The 21,694-nt window shown below is 46.2% G+C and overlaps 5 protein-coding genes across 5 annotated transcripts; 2 read left to right on the top strand and 3 right to left on the bottom strand.

Annotated features, from left to right (window-relative positions):
• Positions 1-149: 149 nt before the first annotated feature.
• LOC128716345 (mediator of RNA polymerase II transcription subunit 24) lies at positions 150-6,988 on the bottom strand. Its single transcript, XM_053811265.1, has 5 exons — positions 6,875-6,988; positions 5,463-5,549; positions 3,153-5,404; positions 2,569-3,084; positions 150-249 (listed from the first exon to the last, which is right to left on the bottom strand). Exons 1-5 carry the CDS (start codon positions 6,986-6,988, stop codon positions 150-152), a joined length of 3,069 nt encoding a protein of 1,022 aa, XP_053667240.1.
• LOC128716346 (chaperone protein DnaJ-like) lies at positions 5,671-6,861 on the top strand. Its single transcript, XM_053811266.1, has one exon. The coding sequence runs from the start codon at positions 5,671-5,673 to the stop codon at positions 6,859-6,861; it is 1,191 nt and encodes a 396-aa protein (XP_053667241.1).
• A 397-nt stretch (positions 6,989-7,385) lies between the features above and the next one.
• Positions 7,386-8,196, bottom strand: LOC128713731 (mediator of RNA polymerase II transcription subunit 8). The gene is made up of 2 exons (XM_053808597.1): positions 8,032-8,196; positions 7,386-7,970 (listed from the first exon to the last, which is right to left on the bottom strand). The coding sequence occupies exons 1-2, from the start codon at positions 8,194-8,196 to the stop codon at positions 7,386-7,388; spliced, it is 750 nt and encodes a 249-aa protein (XP_053664572.1).
• A 1,700-nt stretch (positions 8,197-9,896) lies between these two features.
• LOC128716164 (WD repeat domain phosphoinositide-interacting protein 2) lies at positions 9,897-11,861 on the top strand. The gene is made up of 5 exons (XM_053811084.1): positions 9,897-9,964; positions 10,048-10,219; positions 10,291-11,027; positions 11,093-11,220; positions 11,704-11,861. The coding sequence occupies exons 1-5, from the start codon at positions 9,897-9,899 to the stop codon at positions 11,859-11,861; spliced, it is 1,263 nt and encodes a 420-aa protein (XP_053667059.1).
• A 6,661-nt stretch (positions 11,862-18,522) lies between these two features.
• On the bottom strand, positions 18,523-19,545 carry LOC128711597 (guanine nucleotide-binding protein subunit beta-1). Its single transcript, XM_053806479.1, has one exon. It carries the CDS (start codon positions 19,543-19,545, stop codon positions 18,523-18,525), a length of 1,023 nt encoding a protein of 340 aa, XP_053662454.1.
• Positions 19,546-21,694: the final 2,149 nt, after the last annotated feature.

The following is a 21,694-nucleotide window of genomic DNA, read 5'->3' as shown; positions in this document are numbered from 1 at the left end:
AGCAGCTGAAACCCATCATACGCCACGCTTGGGTTAAATTAATTTAAGCTGTTCTTCGCTAAAAATAAGAACGTTCAGAATTTATTCCACTTTTACACAAACTTTAAATTACATTATAAACGCAGGGTCCACAGTTAACCCTGCTAGGTTTACAGCTTTATGCTCTCCTTTCGCATCTGAATGTTGCGCAACAAACAGATGTCGGACATTGCAAACTGGCGGCCACTCGGTGTGTTGAGATCGTAGAGTCTGTAACGATGCGAAGAGAAAATGTTTGCACCAAATGTTATTGTATTAAATAATCAGTAAACACGCAAGCAGAAATCACTAAAGCTAGCTCAACATTTCTAAATTATTGCAACCGTTCTCTCCAGGCGACGTTCGATCCGCATGTGCATCACTACTGCACACCATAATCAATCAATATTCTACGCATTATAACCGCATTGGGGACAATGAAAAATTAATGAGCACTGTCTCGAAGTTCATTTCCTTCCTTCCAGCTCTTCCTCGTACAAAGCTAGGGCAATTTCTTTGCACCGTCGGCGAACAATCTTCCCGGAGGGTGTCATTGGTAAACTGTCGACGAAAAACACGCCACCCCGCAGCTGCTTAAAGTCGGCAACTACATCGGCCAACCCGTCAATGATGTCTTGCTCATGCACCCTCGTACCTTCCGGCTGACGCACTGCCAAGGCCACCGGGAGATCGTTCCCCGGCACGGGTATTCCAGTAACACAAACCATCAACAAACTCCCAGCGAAAAGTTGCATAATTTTGCACTCCAAGTCCGTCGGGGAGATCTGAAAGCCGGCATACTTAATGATGTCTTTCTTGCGATCCACCACGAAGAACACACCATCCCGATCGTACCGTGCAATGTCTCCGGTATGTAACCATCCATCCGGATCGAGCATTTCACGCGTTTCGGACGAGTTGCCATAGTACTCGAGAAAAACGTACTCAGCCCTAATTAGTAGTTCACCCTCCTGATCGGCTTCGAGAACCGCACCATCGGCGTCGACTATTTTCGCTTCCACACCAGCATTCAGCGTCCCGATCGCGCCCGATTTGTACAATTGACCGGTATTGAAGCACCCGCCGCCAATTTCCGACAATCCATAGCCGGCGATAAACTTGGCTGCCTTCGAGAGATACTTCTCGAACGAACTTTTCAACTCGCCCGATACATAACCGCCACCGCAGAGCACCAACCGTAGGCTAGAAAAATCTGCCATTCCAATCGTTGGATCACCCAACAGTGCTAACGCATGCGAGGGTGGCATAAACAGCGTTGTGATACGAAACTGCTCCACCAGATCGATCAACAGCCGTGCGTTGAAGCTTTCGCGCGTGATGATTCTCGTTGCACCGACTAGGCTCGAGTTCAGCAGCACACCCAACCCGGACACCCAGTACAGTGAGCTGAAGCACAACGTACGCTCACAATCGGTCGCTTTCCACAGGCTGGTCGTGTGCGCGATGCAGACCGCGTGCGAAAGACAAACGCCCTTCGAAAGACCCGTAGTACCCGAAGAACACAGCACGATCGCTAGCTCCTTTGCGGGATTTTCGATGTGTACGGGGCTGAAAGAGATTGTGTGTACGTTACATTTCACATCATTAACAACAAAAATCCCTTGTTGCAATACTTACACATAATGATCTTCCAACCCACTTGGTAGAAGAAAATCGTCCACCGTTGGATACCCATTAATGCGTTTGCCAATAACGATTAACTGCGGTTCGATTGTGGCTGCTTCACACGCAACCTTCAGTTCCGGTACCAAATCGCTGTCACACACAATTGCTTTCGGCACCACCGTTCGCAGCATGTGTTCGTAATCTTCCGCACGAAAGTTGGGATCGAGCGTATTAAACGGCACGGCGGCCATAAAACATCCGAACACAACTGCAGCTACCTGTTCTCCGTTTCGTGCCACTACCGTCACCTTATCGCCCCGTTCAAGCCCACAACAACCGGTCAGTGACTGGGCGAATCGAACGCTCCAAATATGCAACTGCTTGTAGGTGATCGAGCGTCCAGTATCGACACTGATTTGCGCAATTCTTGTCGGTGTGCGTTGCAGAACTCGATACAACAGCTCACCGACCCCTTGTGCTGGGTTGTACAGCGGGGCCATTGAAGGACCTCGCCAGGTTTTCGTCGTCTCGTCGAAAAACGTTAGCGGCATATTGCGAACACGGATTGGAACTGCAACTGGTGGAGTTGAACCACGGCAACGAACCACATTGCGTTCGAAGCTTTTGCATTAAAAAATCATCCCAGCTAGGAAGAGGCGGTTCACTCAAGAATTCCTTGAGAATTGAGTCGCTGTTAGGACATAATTCACCTAATTGAAGGGCGAAAAGTAAACTGAGCGTTTCATGCCTCAATTTGTATGAAATATTCAAAACAACTACCCGTACCCGGCAAAGGAATTGCTCAGGATGGGAATCATCCCTACATTAATCGCTTACTGCAGGTGGCTATACAAACATTGACCTACTTTGCAACTTCGCAAATAAGCAATTGGAATCCCTGCACAAGGATCGGAATATACATACCTTAAGATTAGCCCAACCGTCATCTCATCGGTGGCGTTGATTTTTAGCAAATTCTGCACCAATCCGTTCGGAATCAGTTTCAGCACACACATGATCCGCTCCCGACCGCTCTCGACTAGCAGCGACAGAAACTGAAAGATAAAGTACACCTTCGGGGACAGTTCGTCCGTGGTGATGTACTGCGTAAAGGTGCGGAACAACGTTTGCAAACAACCCTGCAGCGGTTCCTTCAAGCTCGGTGCCGATGTCGCATCCCAGCTGGCCGCCGAATCAAGTGCACTCTCCAGTGTAAAGTCATTGCCTCCGGTTGCTTCACAACCTACGCCAATACCGTCCAAATCGATCTTACGTAACTTGGCGCTAGTGCACAACGAATCGATATCTTCCATATCGGAACCGACAGTTCCACGGGTTCGTTTTTTCGACAGCGTCAGTGACGCTTCCATCGTGACGATGATGCAATAGACGCAGAGTTTCGCCAGCACGCGCGACTGTGGATCGACAATCTCGGGTGTTCTGCAAAGAGAAAACGGGACACAATTATCGGTTGCGCGCTACTAGCTACAACTTTACGTGTTACTTACTGCTGTTTGTTGAGCAGCATCATCGGCACCAGCTGCGATAGAAGTGCAATCGTGCAACGTTCAATATCCAGGTGCATTATCGCGAAGATTATGTCCATCGTTTTGTTAAGGTCGCGAATGTACTTGCACAGAAACAGTTTGGCGATTAGTTTCTCCACCAGCCAGGACGGTCCGCACGATTGCAGCAACGTATCCAGCAAGAACGTCGTCTCGATCGGTAACCAACCCCGTTCGGCGATCGCTTTCCACGCCTCCTCAAACTGTTCCTCCAGCGGCAGATGCGAAACCATGTGCTGGCTTGGGAAGAGGGCTCGCAGCTTTGGGTTTATTTGAGGCGTTCGTTGAAATTCCTGCTGCATGCGGCGTATGATCTGACCCATTAAACCGAACCGCTCCTTGCAGTAATCTTGCTGCTGCCAGTCTTCCGCCTGGGGCCCCGTCAGGGCACTGCAGAGTTGCTGCACCATGTTCATCGGTTTTACCTGCTCGTCCTGTCGTACCATCTGCATGTACGCGCACAACCAAGACGATGCACAGACCGCAAAGGAGGAGAAGTGCGCCTTCAATCCGTCGAGCATTTTCTTGATCTCCACCGGTGAGAGCGTTTCATTTTCCCACGCCATCAGTACCTGGTGGAGAAGGGCCGGGATGGTGTAGCATATATCTTCCCAGCGCAGATTGGCCGCCTTCAACCCACCACCCTCGGCGTTGTTGAGCGCCATTATGAGCTCCTCTAGCACCATTGGATCCGCTTGCTTCACCATCGTCATGGGGGATTTGGATTTCTTTCTTTCCACCATGTAATCGCGCACCCATTTCTCAAAGAAACTGTTCCCTCCCTCGGCTAGGATGACATCCGATCCGTAGCTCTGGCCGATGGAGGCCAATATCATGAAGGTAACGTCGAATAGTGCCCCGCGGGTGGTGCTCGCCTTGCCAATTTCTACTCCTGTAGCTTGTTTAGCGTAATCGTTACACTTCAACAGACCGGAGATGAAGGCTTTAAATTTCCCTTCCACCGATGCAACGGATAATACCAAATCGAGGCTATTCCCCGTCAGCACCTGACACAGCATAGCAAGCAGCGCATCTTGCACCTTGCTGTGGTCTGTGTTGAGTGCTTTCAGTATACCCACCAAAGGTGATTCGACGCGAAATACGAACTTCAGCATCAATGTAAGCTGTGCATTATTCGCCTCGAGCTTATGCAAACCGAGCGTAATCGGTTCGCGCTGGGCGACGAAATGTTTCACGTGCGTTTCCGTCAGTAGGTTGTGCTTCACCATCTCCTTCAGCAGACACTCGACAACGTTGCAGGAACACTTCATGTCCATGTAGTCCAACACCGGACCATCTTGCAGCAGCAACTCGAACGCTTCCAGCACCTCCACGCTGTAGTTCGTGCTGGTCGCTTCGTCCTGTTGCTCTTTGCCGTTCGTTTTCGTGTGTATCTGGTGCATAATGTGCGGTACTTTGATGAACGCAAACGCACACATTAGCGACTCCTTCGTCGTACCCTCGACATTGTTCAGCGAGATGAGACATCCGCGCATGATCTCGCAGTACAAGCGCGCATACGAATAACCCTTGAGGCGCTTCAGATTAATCAGCTGCGCTACATACTGGTTGGTTTCGCACATCGGGTTCAGCAACACTTCGATTGCGATGAACGGTTGCAGACTGAATGTGATCGGTTCTACCTTTCCACCGTCGAACAGTTTCATCTCCAGAATGTCTACCTCGAGCAGTACGAGCTTGCGCATACAATCGGTTACGGTTACATTGTTCGTATTGTTGCCCACATGCGCCACGTAACCGGTAGTCAGAGTGAGGTTGTTGATGCCGTTAAACCTTTTCTGGAGCGTTATGAATTGTTCCGGATCTTCACATTTTCCTATTGAAATTACCCCCAGCAGGAATGGGTTTTCAACGATCCGTTCGAGCACGGTAGCAACACGTTGTACGACGTCTTCTTCTTCGGTTTGAAGTGCCCGGCTCTCGGCGTATGACTGTAGGACGCATTCATATATCTGCAGCAACCAGTGTACGAGCGAAACGGTCGCTTTGGTGAGGATCGATTCTTCCTGCTTGCCCCGGCAGGTAACGCCATCGATAATGGACTTGAGGAAGTCAAGCAACGCGATAAGACAATGATGTTTATCGAACTGATCATACTTGGCAATACGATTCAGCACGGCCGCATGGGAAATCAGGTGAGCGCACAACGAATGTTTCAGATAGGAGAGAAACAGCTGAAAGAAGTGAAAGTGTTATTGCATGATGTGCAAAAACCTTTTTAATAATACATACCATATTAGCTCCAGATCCCACCACCGCCTGTTGGACGATGGCATCGGCCAAGTTATACACATCACCGCTCACTCCTCGCGTGAGAATCTGAAATAAAAAGGGCAATCCAATCATCTGAGCATATCTGGACGATTATAGAACATTTGAGAAACGCCGTCGATCTCAGTAACCAGGAAAAAATTATACCGGTGAAAAGCCATTCGAGAGTATGGCGGATAAATTTCGTCTCGGATCTAGAATTATACGGTTAATTGGTGGTAATACTAGTGGAAAAAAATTCTCGCCATCTCCCGACGACAGGACGTCCCACAAAGCGTCTTCCAAACCGTCATGGAAATCGTCCTCTAAATCAGTGTCAACCGTAGCACCTCCGAAAGATTTCCATGAAATTCTCGGAGTGGGTCGGGCGGCTACATTGCATGACATCAAAAAGGCGTATTATCAGCTGGCCAAACAATTCCATCCAGATAGAAGTACTGTTCAGCAGGGGCCGGGCAGCGACACGGCCGAAATTAAATTGAAGTTTAGCCAAATAACGGAAGCGTACGATGGTTTGATGCAGGAATTGAAAAACCGCAACGACAGTGTAGTTGACTTGAATCCCGCGCTGTACCGTGATGTGCAACGGAAGCATATGTTGCTACCAAGGGGACAGAAGGAACAATCGGCAAAACACGGTGCATTGTTAAACGAACTCAACTATGAAGATGCTGTGCTCAGTCTCACCTTCAAGGAGTCAATAGAAGGTACGGTTCGAGAGCTAACGCTGCCTATTGGTGTAAAGTGTGACCGCTGCTCGTTTACCGGGTCCCAGTCGGTACGCGGTGAGGAAGGCATTTGTAGCATTTGCCACGGTACGGGCAAACAAGTGTATCATTCCGAAAGTGGTAATCTGCTAATGCCTTGCAAGTTTTGTAACGGTACAAAGCACACACCACAGAAACTAACGTGCCCCAAGTGCCATGGGAAAGGAATTGTTATGAAACATCACAAACTGACCCTATGCATACCAAAAGCCTCACAGAACAAGGATCGCTTAAAGGTACGCGTACCGGGTGTACAACGACAGTTGAATGTCATACTGCACGTGCAAGATAGTGATCACTTTCGACGTAACGGACTGAACATATACTCGACGGAGGGGATCACAATGCTGAAAGCGATCAGGGGAGGCGATTTGTCCATCCGGGGCATTAACGGGATCTTCAACATCTGTCTCGAGCCTGGCACACAGAGTGGTACGGAGCTGCGCATACCCGGCAAAGGACTCCGTGACGAGATTCATCAGGACGTAGGCGATCATGTTATCACTCTTCAGGTCCGTTTACCGAGAAGTTTAACGCCCCGACAACTTCAACTGCTAGAAGAATTCGAAAGGGCAGTCCAGAGCGATGCGTGAAGTGTATGCTTACCGTTTTCACGTTGATTCCCCACTGGCAGTCGGTCCAACGTTCTTTCCATGCGCGCAACAACATCAGCTTGAGCAGCGTAGTTTTGCTGGTAGTTTTTGAATTGTCCATAATCATAATGAAGCACTTTTTATTTAATAAAACCTCCAGCAGAAGATCGACGCTCCGTGCAAAGTTGTTTACGTCCACACTGAATCACTCACACAACATCACACAGTCGTTTTGGCAAATGAAGGGGAAACGGAGACGTTTACAGCCACCCGTTCAATACTCGTCATGCCGGCTCGAACCAAAGTGCGTACAGTCAACAAAAGGTGTGACGCTATTGTTTACATTTTCTCATTGGCTTTTTTGGTTCCTTTGCTTTTTAAATATATTTCCCCACATCCTATAAACCATTTAAAGAGTATCGACATTATCGACATCGCGTCTTTACTAGCTAGGCGAGAATACATTATAGAGAAACTTATTTTTATTTCGATATGAACTATATGAGCACTTAAAAGTAACATATCTAACGGTAAGGATGCACCTGATTAGCAGACTTTATATTGGTCTTAATACCTGACGGCATCTTGCCCATTGGGGCATTGCCAGAAGGTGAAACCGCACTCATTGGTGAACCTTGCCTGATTGCCGGAGGAATCATAACTCCCGCACCAGTTGGAGGTCCTATCGGGGCAGTCAAACCATTGCCAAGCCCAACGGCAGCCACCAGTGCTTGCGTGTCAGCCATCGAACTGGTCTGTTGTATGCCGGGCCGGGTGGAAGATTCATTTTCCCAGTCCTCCTTCGCCTTGCTAATAATGTCCCAGACGTGCGATATTACCTTATTATACTGAGCCACCTGTTTCATGCTTGCTTCCACGGTTAGATTGTTTGCTTTTGCTTCATGTGCCGCCTGGCGACTTTCGGCACCAGGATCCGGCTTGGTTCGCAGATAGTCTGGTGCGAGATCGTGTGAAAAGATAGGTACTCTTCCTTCCGTCAATTGCAGCAAGGCTTCATCTCGTTCCGGTGTTAGCATTAATGGCAGCACTGTAAGATTGCGCAGTGGCGTTCCAATTTCGGTGCTTAGTATCTTCATCAAACCGGTTAGCTGTAAAGAGAGGCGTTTTTTTTTTAATTCTTCCCCCTTTGCCATTTTGAGAAATGCTTACATGACTGGATATTAAGGCAAAATTGTCCAGAAACGTAGGCCAGTTTATCGTTTCGTATTCTGTTTCCAATCTGTGTATCATCACTCCAATCGAATGTTTCAGATCGTTCAACCTGTTGAGGACTGCTTCCAGGAGCATGTCCAACTGTTTTTCTTCTCGTTGCATGTTGCGTTGCAGTTTTCCACACACTCTCAGTGATCAAGACATCCACTAATTGCCACAATCAATAAGAAACTTAATAATTTATGTGCAAATCGAAAAGAATAATCAAGCGCACCAGGAGGACGTAAACAACTGGGTATTCGCCCAGGATTGTCTTTTTGACCTTTTGACAGGTTGACAAGCTGTCAACAGAATAAGACAAAATGAAAGGTTAGCTCAATGCTACAACACTTTTTTCCATCCCTTTTTACAAGGATGGAAGCAATATTTAAGAGAAAATATTGCACGCACTCTTTCGTTATTTATTTAAGTTGTTTCTCAAATGAAGAGGGGAAATGAATGAGCTGGAAACATATTTTCTTTCTTCACCAGTCTCTACCAGTTTGACAATCGATTGCTCCCTGTCGTCACCCTGTTTCTACAGCTGACTTTTCGACACACGCACACATTCACCTCATCAACGATTTTCTGCCATTATCTCGCGCACACACACTTGCCCAAATACAGCAGAACAGAACGGAAAGGTGCAAAATACAAGTTGATCATCACAAAAGGAAGTTCGCTTGGAAAATTCTGCATTCTATTGCTGCCAAGATTGACCATATTACCGAACTAAAGAATATTCGATACATAATCATCACGTAGTGCCTAACAGTGGTGGAATTTCTTTAAGGTCCAAGCTTCAACAAATTCAACAGTTGTGCGTATTGGCTGGAGCGAGGAAGGCAAACACAAGGAACAGCGCAAAAACAAATCTCCAAAACAAGAACATAGGCTCCTTTGTGTGCGTGTGTGTCAATACGATCGCGATTGGTTTGCGCGATACTGTGTCAGCAGTGGAGAGTGTGGTGTGTGCTTTGTGTTTGATAAACTTCTCGTCCGCGCAACCGTGTGTTTTCTATTTGTCCAAAAGTCTTATCGTAAAGGGTCTCACGAAAATCGCGTAGTTGAAAACTGCTGTAAACCTTCCTTTGACCTAGCAAAGACGCATCCATTCCCACGAGGGTGTCGTATCAGATATATCAGAGAACAAAAGCAGCGCGTAGTTTGGTGTGGATTTTCAAGGTTAGCAGCAAGCATTAGTACGCGAGGTGCCCGAATCCAACCACAAACATCGTTTAGTCCGTAGACAAATTGTACAAAACACGCGACTTCCCTTCGGACGTGCGTAGCATTTTAGCCAGTGGTTGCGTTTCCAACCCTACCGAAGCAAATTGCTTGAAATCGCTCTACCGCTTGCATCAGCTGTTCCGAAATACGAAAAACGTTCTCCGTCAACACAGCTAGGCGAGCGGATTACAACGATAATAATAATAACATACAACGCCATCCGTGCTGCGCCTCAGACACTTCCCATCGTCCGCGTGGCCTTGGAACTTGGGTTCTGCTACACAACACAAATATAACAAAGGAGGGCTAGAAGGCTTTCGCTATTCCGAAAGCAACTAGCATTCAAGACATCGGTCACACAGGTATGTGAGCAGAATGTAGCTGGCCGTATTCGTCTGATGAATAATTCCCTTCAACCATGTTTTCTTGTTATCATCATCAAAATCAAAGTTGACACTTGTCTTTTCCGACCGGACGTCATTCGAGACACACAGCGATATTCACAATCACCGTTGAGAAAAGGAGCCATAGGCAGCAAATAATCAAATAACCATTTCCCATCCGAGGCGAGTCTGTTTCTCTTGAAGCAAGCCATGAGCCTCCTGGCGAGAACAGACATAGATGCGGGGGGATTTTTTGTCAACTTCAACCAAGACTGCTCGTAAGTAGTATTATTATTGCAAGCACTGTGAGTCATACCGTAGGCCGGCTATTTTCTAAAGCAATTTATCTACTCATACACAGATCCTTAGCGGTTGGGTCGAAAAATGGATACGGTTTGTTTTCATTGAACTCGGTCGATTCAAACCTGGACCAGATATACACGAGCTTGGGCGAGGACATCTGCTTAGTAGAGCGACTTTTTAGCAGCTCTCTCGTTGCCGTCGTATCACTGAATGCTCCGAGAAAGCTTAAGGTTCGTCCCCAGTCCCATCCGCATTACGTTTTTCTGGCTACTTAAACTCTTGCTTCTGTTCCCGTTTGCAGGTATGTCACTTTAAGAAAGGAACAGAAATATGCAACTACTCGTACTCTAACACGATTCTGGCGGTGAAGCTAAACCGTTCCCGGCTGGTCGTTTGTCTAGAGGAGAGTCTCTACATACATAACATACGGGACATGAAGGTTGTGCACACTATACGCGATACGCCACCGAACAAGACAGGGCTGTGTGCTCTGGCGTCGGATTCGGATCACTGCTATCTGGCCTACCCGGGCAGCGCCACCGTCGGTGAGGTACAGATCTTCGACGCGGTTAATCTGCATGCAAAAATCATGATCCCGGCGCACGATTCACCGCTCGCGGCGATAGCGTTCAGCCAGATCGGTACGGAAATTGCAACAGCGAGCGAGAAGGGCACGGTCATAAGGGTGTTTTCCGTGAGTGACGGTTCGAAGCTGTTCGAGTTTCGCCGGGGCGTCAAACGATGCGTCTCGATAGCATCCCTAGCGTTCAGTACCTGTTCGAAGTATCTGTGCTGCAGCTCGAACACGGAAACGGTGCACGTGTTTAAGCTGGAGCGTGTTTCGCCGGAAACGAACGATGACCAGGGGGCCGGTGAGGCGTGGTACGGTAAATTTAGCAAAGCTTTTGCAAACTACTTGCCACTGCCAACGCAAGTGACGGACGTGTTTTCGCAAGGACGTGCGTTTGCATCGGCCCTGCTGCCCGTAGCCGGGCTAAGACATTCCTGTGTCATTACAACGATTCAGAAAGCGCTCAGGTACGGGTTGTCTGTGCTCACTTATTCACAAAGAGAAGATATTCTAATCTTCACTCTGCTTACAGAATGTTGGTCGCCTCCCAGGATGGATATCTGTATGTGTACCAAATACCGTCGGAAGGGGGCGAGTGTCAGCTTATAAAAAAGCATGATCTCAGAAACATCGAACCACCACCGAATCCGCCCAGAACGGGTAAGTAAGATGGAACATAGTGACCAGACTTTACTGAGCGAGTTGTAGAATCCCGGCAATTGATACTGAAACACATAATTTTACTAGATTTAACTTTTGTTCGTTAAGTTTCAATTTTTCCCCCTGTTTGTACCCAACATCATTTGAGTAAGTGTTGAACGAATCTTCCGACGCATAAATCTTTTAACTGAATGAAGAACTTTGAATCAATACCCTGAAATTTAATTCTTCAATTCTTAAAGATCCAGAATCTTTGAGGCTAAGAAATCTTGAGATTCACGAATTCTTAAAGATTTACAAATTATCAATTGGTTCATGGTTCACGATTCATTGAAGATCAATCTTCGAGTAATCTATCCATATCATTCAAGTCATTAAATTTTTTTGCATTTCAGTATCATTCGCCGCGTTTGTCATTTTCGTTTTGTAAATATTGCATCACACGGTGATCATTGATATATATTCTCCCTATTTGCTCCTTAGAATCAGTGCCAATTGGTGTACCGACGGTGGTACCGTCAGGTGGGTCCAGCTATGCTGCCACCGTTCGCGGTACGGCCGGTAGCAGTGCTGGTAGTGGTGGTGTAGCCGGCTCAGCAGAGGACGATCACCATGACCATTCGCAGCAGCAGCAGCAGTAATAGTACGCATACATGTAAATTTAAAGAAGTCGAACTGAACTGAATCGTTGTAGTACGGGGGCAATGTAGCTCGACGGAATAACTCGCGGATCATGGTTTTCGGAAGCTCTCTTCATGTTTACAGTTGTGCTGAAATGCTGAAGCTGTTGCTTGAGCAAACGGCAATACCGTTACCGGCGTTTTCTCACCAAGCAAACAGGGCGCTCATAGAAAGCCTTTGTTTGTTTCGTTGTTTTCACGCTCGATCCGATTCGTGCTAAAAGCTTATTATTGCCGACAGCCGAAAAAAACTACTACATACACTCACACACACTATATAACACTTGTAAACAGATGTGGCAGCAACCACCCACAAACCCGGGCAATGGGGTTTTTCGAAGGCTGTAAGAGAGTTTGCGCCCAACTTAATTGTCTATGCGTGGTGCGTAACATAGAAAAGCGATTAGTAATAACCGGTTCCAAATGGAATGGGAAAGGATATAGGCATCAATGTGATAGAACGGCGCATAAATCATACCCTCCCCACAGGGACTGCGGCATAAATAGTGGAAAAAAAGAATAGTTACAGGTTCTGTTAAATTTGATGGCTCAAAATTCCTGACCCATCTTCCTTCTCCTTCCTATGTATCCACCGCCTCTCCATACTGCAGGCCAGCAAATAGGAACATTTTTCGCCTAATAAAATCTAAGAAAAGGGAACGTTAATCCAGTAGAAGTTAAATGCAATATATCGCTAATGTGGGACCCCAATTCATACATGGCTACGTATAGTGGACTGTTTGTTTTCCCCTCCGTGCCCGTACAGAATCAGATTTCTTTCCGCTGTAAAGGGATAACCGGTAGTGCAAGAATTAATTAGAAAGTTGAACCTTTTTTTTTATACTGTATTGTTTTAAAAGAAGAAACTGGAACTGGAGGTTAGCAAAAGAAACGAAGAAGAAGAAGGTACGCAACACATCATGGAAACAATCTTTCGCGTATTGTTGTAGACTGTAAGGTGGATAAAAGCAGGACAAAGAAGTATATTTGAGTTTAGGCTTTACCGTATGTGTAGCATAAGAATGCCAAGCAGGAAGTAGAAAGATGGATCGTTTGGCCGATAACCCGACAACACAGTACTAGTTGCCGTATCGAGGGCACTAAGCACGGTGAACATTGTAAGGGCGCAAGGTACGCAGGGAGAAGAAGCTAAGATATATTAATTATCTACTAGTGTATTAAATAATATTTCGAAACTCTCTCCCGATCGTTTGACTTGCGGTGAATCATAACGCAGTGAGATAGATCAGTTAGCGCATTAGTGGTACTGAGTTTAACTTGATTTATCCATAGTGTTTAAGACCAAACAAAATCAATTGATCAATAAAATCTTTCGAAGAAAATGAAACGGAATTGTTCCCCGTAAAGAGGAACCAGGCACCGGGCGTCTCCATCGGTAGAGAAAAGTTGTTCCACTCACTTTTCATGCTGTGTAAATGGATCGCTATAGTAACGGAACGTCATGCAGTCGGCTTCAACACGATCGTAGCCACCATTGACTGTCATTTGTTGTCTGGAGGAGGCAAAATTTCCGTCCAAAGTGATTGAGACATTTTCAGTGTTAGTGCTCATTTGAATTTACGGTTTAATTTCGGAAATGTTTCAACAATCGCACCGTACAGCACCATGTGCGCTCGGCTTGCAACTATTAGCCAAGACAGGTTACGGTTCACCGTCCACACCGTACTCCGTTCGAACCTTGAACACTCGGCGCTTCACACATCTCGAAAAACCTGCCGCTTACTTTCGATCGCTCCATCAGAGTAAATCACAACTTTCTATTAAAACCCTTGCATCGGTGAAATCTTCGAAAAGTGTTGAAACAGCTTCCGGAAAAACGGGCACCGCACAAACAAGCATCCTAGAGGCGATAAAAGCGATACAATGGAGCAATTGGGGAGACCATATCAACACAGCGAAGGCGTTACAATTCGTCCAACAGCTTCCCGCGAACACAATGGCGGCATATGCGATGGTGATAAACTCACGCGAGTACGAACTAGCCCGAGCCATCATCCTTAAAGCATTTCGGCTAACGGTGCACATCGGTAGAACCGGTTATCTGTGGCTGGGACTGTTTCTGGAATCTCGCGAATATTACTACTGCAGATACTACACACTACTAACGCTCGAATACATCCTCAAATTGTTGCGATACGGGCTACGGTCCACATTCGACTTAATTCGTCTTTGGGCTGCCAAGAACAGACCGAACAACTGATCTTATCGAAGAGGTGAACACAATAAAAACACACAATTAGTTTTTTGTTTTGTTCAATTTTATTTTACTTTATTTCTCCATTTTTCTGTTCAACGACGTACGTGTACTAGTTTTCTGGTTTGCGAATCGATTGGTTTTTGTTAGTGTTTCCTTTTTTGTCACACACACACACACACGCACATCAATCTGTTCAAAGTTTAGCTTAGCTTAATCATTTTATAGCTCCTGTTCGCTTACTCCTCCATTTTGCTACCTTCACTCTGATACATACTGGGTCTATATTTATGTGTGTGCGTGGTTTTAGTTTCACATTTCTTTTTCCTTCCCACATCGTCTTCCTATTTCTTTCGCGCTTTTGGGCGTGTTTTCTTTTTCTTTTGCACCACTACAGTACCATTTGACAATTTCTATTTCTAAGATGCGCTCTTGAATGTTGTTAAGAACGTTTCTCGTTCACTGTTCTAGTTATGTGCGCTTCATCGTTCTATTTCTTCCTCCTTCCTTTTTGCTGTTGTTTAGGGTTTGGCAGATGTATGCACAATAATGTACAACATTCTATCAATTTACGTGCTTTGTCATCTTGTATTCTTTCCGCTTGAGTACTTTCTTGTTTTGCGCCACAGCTCTGCTCATTACCAATTGTTATTATGTAATTTTTAGCTTGTTGTTAATATTTTCTTTATAACTGCTTTGACGGCTAGTTCACAGCCGCATCCGCATAATGCGTGTTGATTTTGTATGTGTGTGTGTGTTTTTTTCTTCTTCTTTTCTTCTCCACTTCTTCCTTTTCTCTGTAGGGTTTGTTCTCCCTTTTTTGCAAGTGTTTTGTTCTTTTGTTTGTGTTCTCTTGCCATTGAATATTTGGTATGTTGTTTGTTGTATTTTTTGTTGCCTTTTTTATTTATTTTTTCTTACCTCTGTTATCATTTTTTCCTTTTTTCCCATTTGATGCTATATAATTACGTCTAAATGCTAGTTACGCTACACTTTCCACCGTTTTTAGCAATTTTTTTTGTTTTGTTTCATATTTACTTTATTCTCCAATCTGCATTCATTTGTTTTTTTTTTTTTTTGAAAGTGAGTTGATTTTTATTCGATTGAGTACCGTGTACAATTATTATGGTTCACTTTCATTTCCTTCCTCCTAGATGCAACGGTTTTCTAGGTGTTTGTCTTGTAATGAAGCACTTTTTTGCGCACAATGGTAACACACGAATGATAAGTTTCTCTACGGGGTGTAGTGTTTTTCCCCTTTTGTTCTCAATCTTTCCACGTTAATTCGATCGTCTGCAGAAAAATCTCCCGTGTTACTCACACACCCGTGCTGTAGTTTTGAAAGTTTAGCAGGAAAAAAAAGTAAATCTATTTCACACCCGCAACTTCACCGTTCGAGAGATTTACTCTCGTTCACACTACCTCGGCACTGGTGCGAAAGAGCATTAAAAATGTTTGTTCACGTTCTTTTAATCCATGAACCATCCAAGGGTGCTGTGATCGTCTCCAAACGAAATAAAGCTGTCTCTAATAGTTTTTCTCAGACACATTCCGCATGAGGTCCAGCCTCTTCTGTTTCTACCCAATTTGCCCTCTGTCCCAATTCGCAACCACGCAAGCTCAACCGTGCTAGAAGAGCTGGGGTGAGGAATTATTTCTGTTTTCATACCAAACAAAAAGCCCTGAAATTCCCATTTCCGCTTTCTTTCGCCTTCCAATGAATTGTGCATTAAATTAGATATTTTTGAAGTTCATTCCTGCGGCAATCCACGGGTACTTAACTAAAAGTCGGTGCAGAACATTGAAGAATTGTTTAAAACCCTGACTCCCACAAACCGTACAAAATGGCGTCCATTCGTTATCGATAGTTCGTGTGTTTGCATGCTTCAGGTTTCCCTTTGCCCAGTTTCATGCTGACAATCGTACAGCTCGCCGTTTGAGTGGCGCACTAATTTAATTTCCTTTGCGCTACACATGCGTGACGGGCAATTACCGTGCATAGTGTACATTGTTCTACGCCACACTCTCTTTCGTGTTTAGTGGAAGGCGTATTGTTGCAACTGGAAAGTTTGCGCAAAACTCACCCTCGAAATAAATGCCTATAATTCGGCTGTATCGTACACGATCCCGGGAGCAAGTTGAGTGCAGGTTTGTTCTACTGTATTACCATCTTCGTTACATTACTTCCCTATTGTTTGTTTGCCTATTGCTGGATTGAGCGGTTGTTTTGTGTTAACAAAGAATGTACGATCCCCATGGCGAGCAGGAGAGCAAGAGAGAGAAAGAGAAATGGTGTCGGCTTTTGTGTGTTACTTGTGTTATGTTGGTCGATACCGTATTATCACTGGATCGCGCTGTAAGTTTTTGCCACTGCCGGGTGTATGAAACTGGATAAGAACGAGAGTGGCGAGAGTTTGTTTGCTTCCCGCACTCCTTTTCAGTGTTGCCTTACTAGCTATATCTTATTACATTTTCCACAAAACATTTACTTCAACATTACACAAACGGCTGGTGAGAAGGGAAACAAACCATAACCATGCTTATTACCTTCCCATGTCGATACACTTACTTATTTCCGTTTGATTTCTTACTCAACGTGCGTCGTTTCTCAAAATGTTTCCGGTTTTATTGGGTGTTCATAGTGCATTCAATATTTTGTTTTGCTTCTGTTTCTGTTGCTATTCGTTTGTTTTACACATTGGTGCACAGTGGGCGCTAATGGGCGAAACACAAAATGGTGTCTTAGATGAGGGGTTGTTTTTTCTGTGCGAAAGTAGAATGATGGAATGATAGTAGCAGGGAGTAGCATTTTACTCGATGAAATGGTAAATGAAGTAAGATGAAGCATGAGTTTTTAGCTACCGTTACGCCTACCGTTCGACAACCACACAAGAGACAACTTTGTTAATATTGTGCTTTGCTTTCTTGTTTTGTTCATAGCTTATTCATATTTACCAAACACGCACGCAATCGTCCTACGCACGTGTATCGAAGGAGATGGTCTCATGCAAAACCTCGAAAGGGAGTAGGCCTCCTCCATTTTGTTTGCTTTGCTTCCATTGTTTATTTGCAAGTTACCTTAAACGTCCACTAAACGTCTCGCTTTCTGTTTTTTTTCTGTTTGTTTGTTTTTACTACCGTTCACTAGCTTACGATCATATATTACAGGGACAAATATTAGTGTATTTTTTGTGTTTCATTTCTTTCCTGCTTCTTTTGCGCATTATTCCTTTGCTTCTTTCCTGCTGTATACGAACCCTTACTAGTATGCCCCCAGGTGCCGTAATGTGTCATGGGCCGTGCTGCCAGATTCGTCTGATGCTGCCGCTGGCTTTAGAAGGGTTTTAGAGTTCTAGAGCTGTATTTCTATAGTGTTTGTGTTTGCTTCCAACGGGCCCCACACATGTATTCTTTACCTAATTATGTTCTTGTGATTTTGTGTGTGTGTGTGTGTAGTGTGAATATGTTGCTTTTTATGCGTTAGTATTGCCGTACTGCAGTTAGCAAATGGAGTAAACTTCAATTTCAACGAATTTGAAAGTCACAAAGTAATAGAAATGCGTAACGCTCATGCCTCTCACATGAATTTCAAAAAAAAAATTCAAAATTGGAACTCGCAAGCAAGTTCTACAAATGCAACTTAACACCGTTCTGGAACAATCTTTTAAACGATTAGCTTTTTTTGCTTACTTATTGGGCTCTTGGGGACTCAACTTAACTTCGTGTACTGTTCATGATTTCCTTAAATTTCTCTTTCTCCTTATCGCTTTTCTTTTGTCGACTAAGCGCGGTGATTCGTGTGTGTGTGTGTGTGTATTTTTTACGCGAATAGTTAAATAGTTCGATATAAATAACTACGACCTCTGTGTGCTGCTCTAACGTCCATTTGCAAACGGGTTTGAATATTGTTTCCTCACATCGAAACTTCCACACCTTTCATGCACACCATGTTTTGCCAATGTTTTGTTTCTTTTGTTGCATCTTACGGAAAAAAAGCCTTTTCCATTTTCTGCCGTGTGCGTGTGTTGTGAGTGTTTTGTGCGCATTTGTGCGATTCGATCCCGATTTCCGCTTCCGTTTGACGAACTCTCCCGTTTTGTGCAGTACCGCCGCAAAAGGTCACGATCGGGTTTTTTTTTCTTCTCTTGTATTATAAAAAGAGCATCGGCCATCCCCGTCTATAGCGGCTAGGTTGGTTTCATTTTTTTTTTTCAGATTTGCCTTAAGAGTTCAGTGTCGGAAATAAAAATCTGTATCATTTATATTTATATGTATTTGGTTATTAACCTAAATGGCAGCTCCTGTACGCTGCGCCTGCTCGACCACCGTTTCGCACGCGTGCTGGTTCGTCCTTCGTTTTTATCCGCTTCAGGGATCTCCCTCCCCCCCACCTTTGTGCAGCACACCTTAATTCCATACCCGCAGGAACGAGTCCCAGGAGCCGGTCGCCACGGCCATACCGTTCTCCGTCACTCCTAAGCAGGACACCCGGTTGTCGTGTCCGGCCAGGATGCCGGCCCGTTCCGCCTTCAGCGTGTCCCAGACGTTACAGTTGAAGTCATCGTACCCGGCCAACAGCAACCTGCCCGACTTTGAGAACGCCACGGACGTGATGCCGCAGATGATGTTGTCGTGCGAGTACATCGCCAGCTCCTGGTCGGCCCGGATGTCGAACAGCCGACAGGTGGCATCGTCCGAACCCGTCGCGAACGCGTGTCCGTTCGGGAAGAAGGTGACCGCATTGATATCGCTCTCGTGCCCCGGGAACGTCTGCTTGCACTGGCCCTCCCGGATGTCCCACAGCTTTGCCGAGGCGTCGCACGCACCGGACACAAACACCCGGCACTGCGGCGACAGTGACAGTGCCATCACATCGCCCGTATGCCCAAGGAACGAGGTACACTGCTGACCGGTCTCAATGTCCCACAGCCCGCAGGACATGTCGCCCGAGCTGGTCACGATCTGGTTGTCGTCCAGGAACCGGCAGCACGACAGATAGCCCGTGTGCCCCGGAAGCTCGCGCGACACACGCACATTACCCTCGCGCGTCTTCAGATTGTAGATCGAGCAGATGTTGTCCAGACCGCCGCAGGCGACAAAGTTGCCCGACGGTGCATACGCGCACGTCATCACCCAGGACGAACGGAGCGGGATCGCGTGCACCTTGTTGGTGGTGTGCGAGTCCCACACGATCAGCTTGCCGTCCTGCGACGCCGACACCAGGTTCCGCGAGTCGCTGCCCCAGTGCATGGCGTAGATCTTCGCCAGATGGCCCCGCAGTGTGCGTCTCGTGCGCATCTGTATCCGCCCGATCGGCTCGAGATTGTTTGTTGCCTGGACGAGCGACGTATCGCACGCTGCCTTCCGCGCATCCCGGATCGCATTCTTCAGCGTTTCCGCCTCCTGTCGTAGCGCCTCCAATTCGTTCATGGTTCTGTGCCTAAGCTGTGCCTGTGTAATGTCCGCAGGGAACTAAAATGTGGGAAACGCTTGAGCTTATACGGGGCTGTTACCAAGCGCTTGCAGCAAAACGGTGCCTTACGTCGCTTTTTCCAAGCACTGTTCGGTTTGCTATCGTATCTACACTGTGCGCCCTCGCTCTATTCCACGGTTGTGCATTTGCCGTTGTTCGGGTGTCCTTTCCGACTTCAGTTCTGTGCGCTTCCGCTTACCATGGGCAGAAAATTCACGCTATCCGCTAAAGGCGTCTCCCTTACAATAGGCCACCTAAGCCACTAAGCACTATCGTTAATGAACACTTGGTTTTGTTGCTGTTTAGCTGCTGCTGCTTTAGTTTGTCTGTACCGTTCCTTTGAGCCTTTTCGGTAGCTTATCCAATGTATTCCACCATTACCGGGTGCACTGGTGCAGGAATGTTGTACTGAACTGATCCAGCGAAGATGTACGTTACGTTAGGCGTTACCGGAACCGTACTCGTAGTATTCTGTCCGCGTTCGGTTACGGCTGATGACGGTGGTTTGCGATGATGATTATGGTGATGATGACGATGAAGTTACGCCAAACGGATGGTGGTTCTAGTGGTTTGCTGTTCGGTTTTGTGCGTTCCACCGTTTACTGCATGAGGTGAAAAGATGACAGAAAGAGAAAAAAATAATAGTAAGAAAAGGTGTACATCATAAATCTTAATGAATCTTTGAACTGAATCAATGAATCGGAATTTCCATTCCAAAGATTCATGAATCTTCTAAGACCTGGATCTCCTCCTCCCTCTCTCCTGAATCTGTTGAGAGTCGTTTTACTTCGATTTGACTGACTGCTCACTCACGAGTCATACGAATGGTTCTTCTCAAGCACCACACTAACAAAGTGTTTACGCTTTTAAAAGACAAGTTTGATAAAGAAGTATTGCTGCAAAGGGCGGAATCACGGCGGAAACAAGTGCACCAAACACCCAAAACTCGACGGTATCGCAACAGTTTCTTCCCTCCATCCTTTTTCTGCAAGCCTTCGCTTATTGATTTCATTGGGCCGAATTTTCACCACCACCCTTTTGTGTCACTATGAACTTGCCAGCGCCTTCTCACACCGGTGTACTCTGCGGTAACTTTGCATTGCTGCTGTGCGTATTCCATTCCTTCTGTCCGTTCAGTTATGACGTTTACACTATAAAGTCCCAATTAGTTTACTAGCGGAAGCAACAACAAGAAGACAAAAAAAAAAGAATCCCTACCAAAGGACACACACCCTTGGTGGGTGTTTGGTGAAGGATTTTACTATCGGTTTTGCTGGTTTCACTCCCGCGTACGCAGAGTGGGCTTTCGCTCAGTCAATACACCAGCCCACACACAGCCACAAAGCGCAAACCTCCTCACTAACCGCTCTCACACAGCTCGCTTCTCACCAGACGCAATCGACTTCTTCTTTTTTGTTTGGCTCACATCTTCTCCGTCACTTGGTGGTTCACTTTCGATTCACCAACACTCCGCTCGCCGTATTGGATTACCGTTTTCGAAGGAATTGCTGGGCAAACGGGCAGCTACTAGCGATCCCGTGTCACGAGTACTTCATTGCACAACACTGCAACTAGAACTGTATACTACAGGAGGAACATATTCGTGCGTAGCGTTCCCCACTGCACGGCACGAACGATCGTTTTCATCCACTTGCCACTAGCTTGAAGTGGAAAATGACACAAGTGAGTGTGAACCTCCCTCAGCAGCAGCAGCAGCAGCAGCAGTGGCAACAGTAGTAGTGCCCACCAACACATTGCCGTGAGACACAGGTGTGCGCATACACTTGTATGCACGGTTCCATGCCCCCTCCTAATCGCAATAGGGGGTTGTCCGTATGGTAGTGTGCGTCTGTTAGACACAGGATACGCGAGCGCGTGTGTTGGTGCAGGCTATTGGGACGAAAATGTGCGTGCAAAAAGCAAACGAGAGGCGCGGTCACCACACACCATGGGCTGTGTGCTTGTGTGATGGGTGTGTGCGACGAAACCGATAGACGGAAGGCTGAAGGATATTACTTCCCCGCGAAGGGATGACGAAATGATCTGCCAGCGCGAGTTATACAGCGCCCCTTTTTAATGCCAACAATTATCCGGCCTGTATACGGG

Source organism: Anopheles marshallii, chromosome 3, assembly GCF_943734725.1.
Source record: "Anopheles marshallii chromosome 3, idAnoMarsDA_429_01, whole genome shotgun sequence".
NCBI classification, from domain to species: domain Eukaryota; kingdom Metazoa; phylum Arthropoda; class Insecta; order Diptera; family Culicidae; genus Anopheles; species Anopheles marshallii.
Note: the sequence above shows the minus strand (reverse complement) of the source record. Positions and strands in the feature narration are given on the sequence as shown.

What these genes read in the sequence shown, in the direction of transcription:
- LOC128716345 (XM_053811265.1), bottom strand. Translation starts at nt 6,988, where the DNA reads ATGATTATGGACAATTCAAAAACTACCAGCAAAACTACGCTGCTCAAG. An exon ending in ATGCTGCTCAACAAACAGCA is followed by an intron (nt 3,085 to 3,152) that starts GTAAGTAACACG and finishes TTCTCTTTGCAG; the next exon opens with AACACCCGAGATTGTCGATC. An exon ending in ACGGTTGGGCTAATCTTAAG is followed by an intron (nt 250 to 2,568) that starts GTATGTATATTC and finishes GCATCGTTACAG; the next exon opens with ACTCTACGATCTCAACACAC.
- LOC128716164 (XM_053811084.1), top strand. Translation starts at nt 9,897, where the DNA reads ATGAGCCTCCTGGCGAGAACAGACATAGATGCGGGGGGATTTTTTGTC. An exon ending in AACTTCAACCAAGACTGCTC is followed by an intron (nt 9,965 to 10,047) that starts GTAAGTAGTATT and finishes ACTCATACACAG; the next exon opens with ATCCTTAGCGGTTGGGTCGA. An exon ending in ACGATTCAGAAAGCGCTCAG is followed by an intron (nt 11,028 to 11,092) that starts GTACGGGTTGTC and finishes CTCTGCTTACAG; the next exon opens with AATGTTGGTCGCCTCCCAGG.
- LOC128713731 (XM_053808597.1), bottom strand. Translation starts at nt 8,196, where the DNA reads ATGCAACGAGAAGAAAAACAGTTGGACATGCTCCTGGAAGCAGTCCTC. An exon ending in TTGCCTTAATATCCAGTCAT is followed by an intron (nt 7,971 to 8,031) that starts GTAAGCATTTCT and finishes CTCTCTTTACAG; the next exon opens with CTAACCGGTTTGATGAAGAT.
- LOC128711597 (XM_053806479.1), bottom strand. Translation starts at nt 19,545, where the DNA reads ATGAACGAATTGGAGGCGCTACGACAGGAGGCGGAAACGCTGAAGAAT.
- LOC128716346 (XM_053811266.1), top strand. Translation starts at nt 5,671, where the DNA reads ATGGCGGATAAATTTCGTCTCGGATCTAGAATTATACGGTTAATTGGT.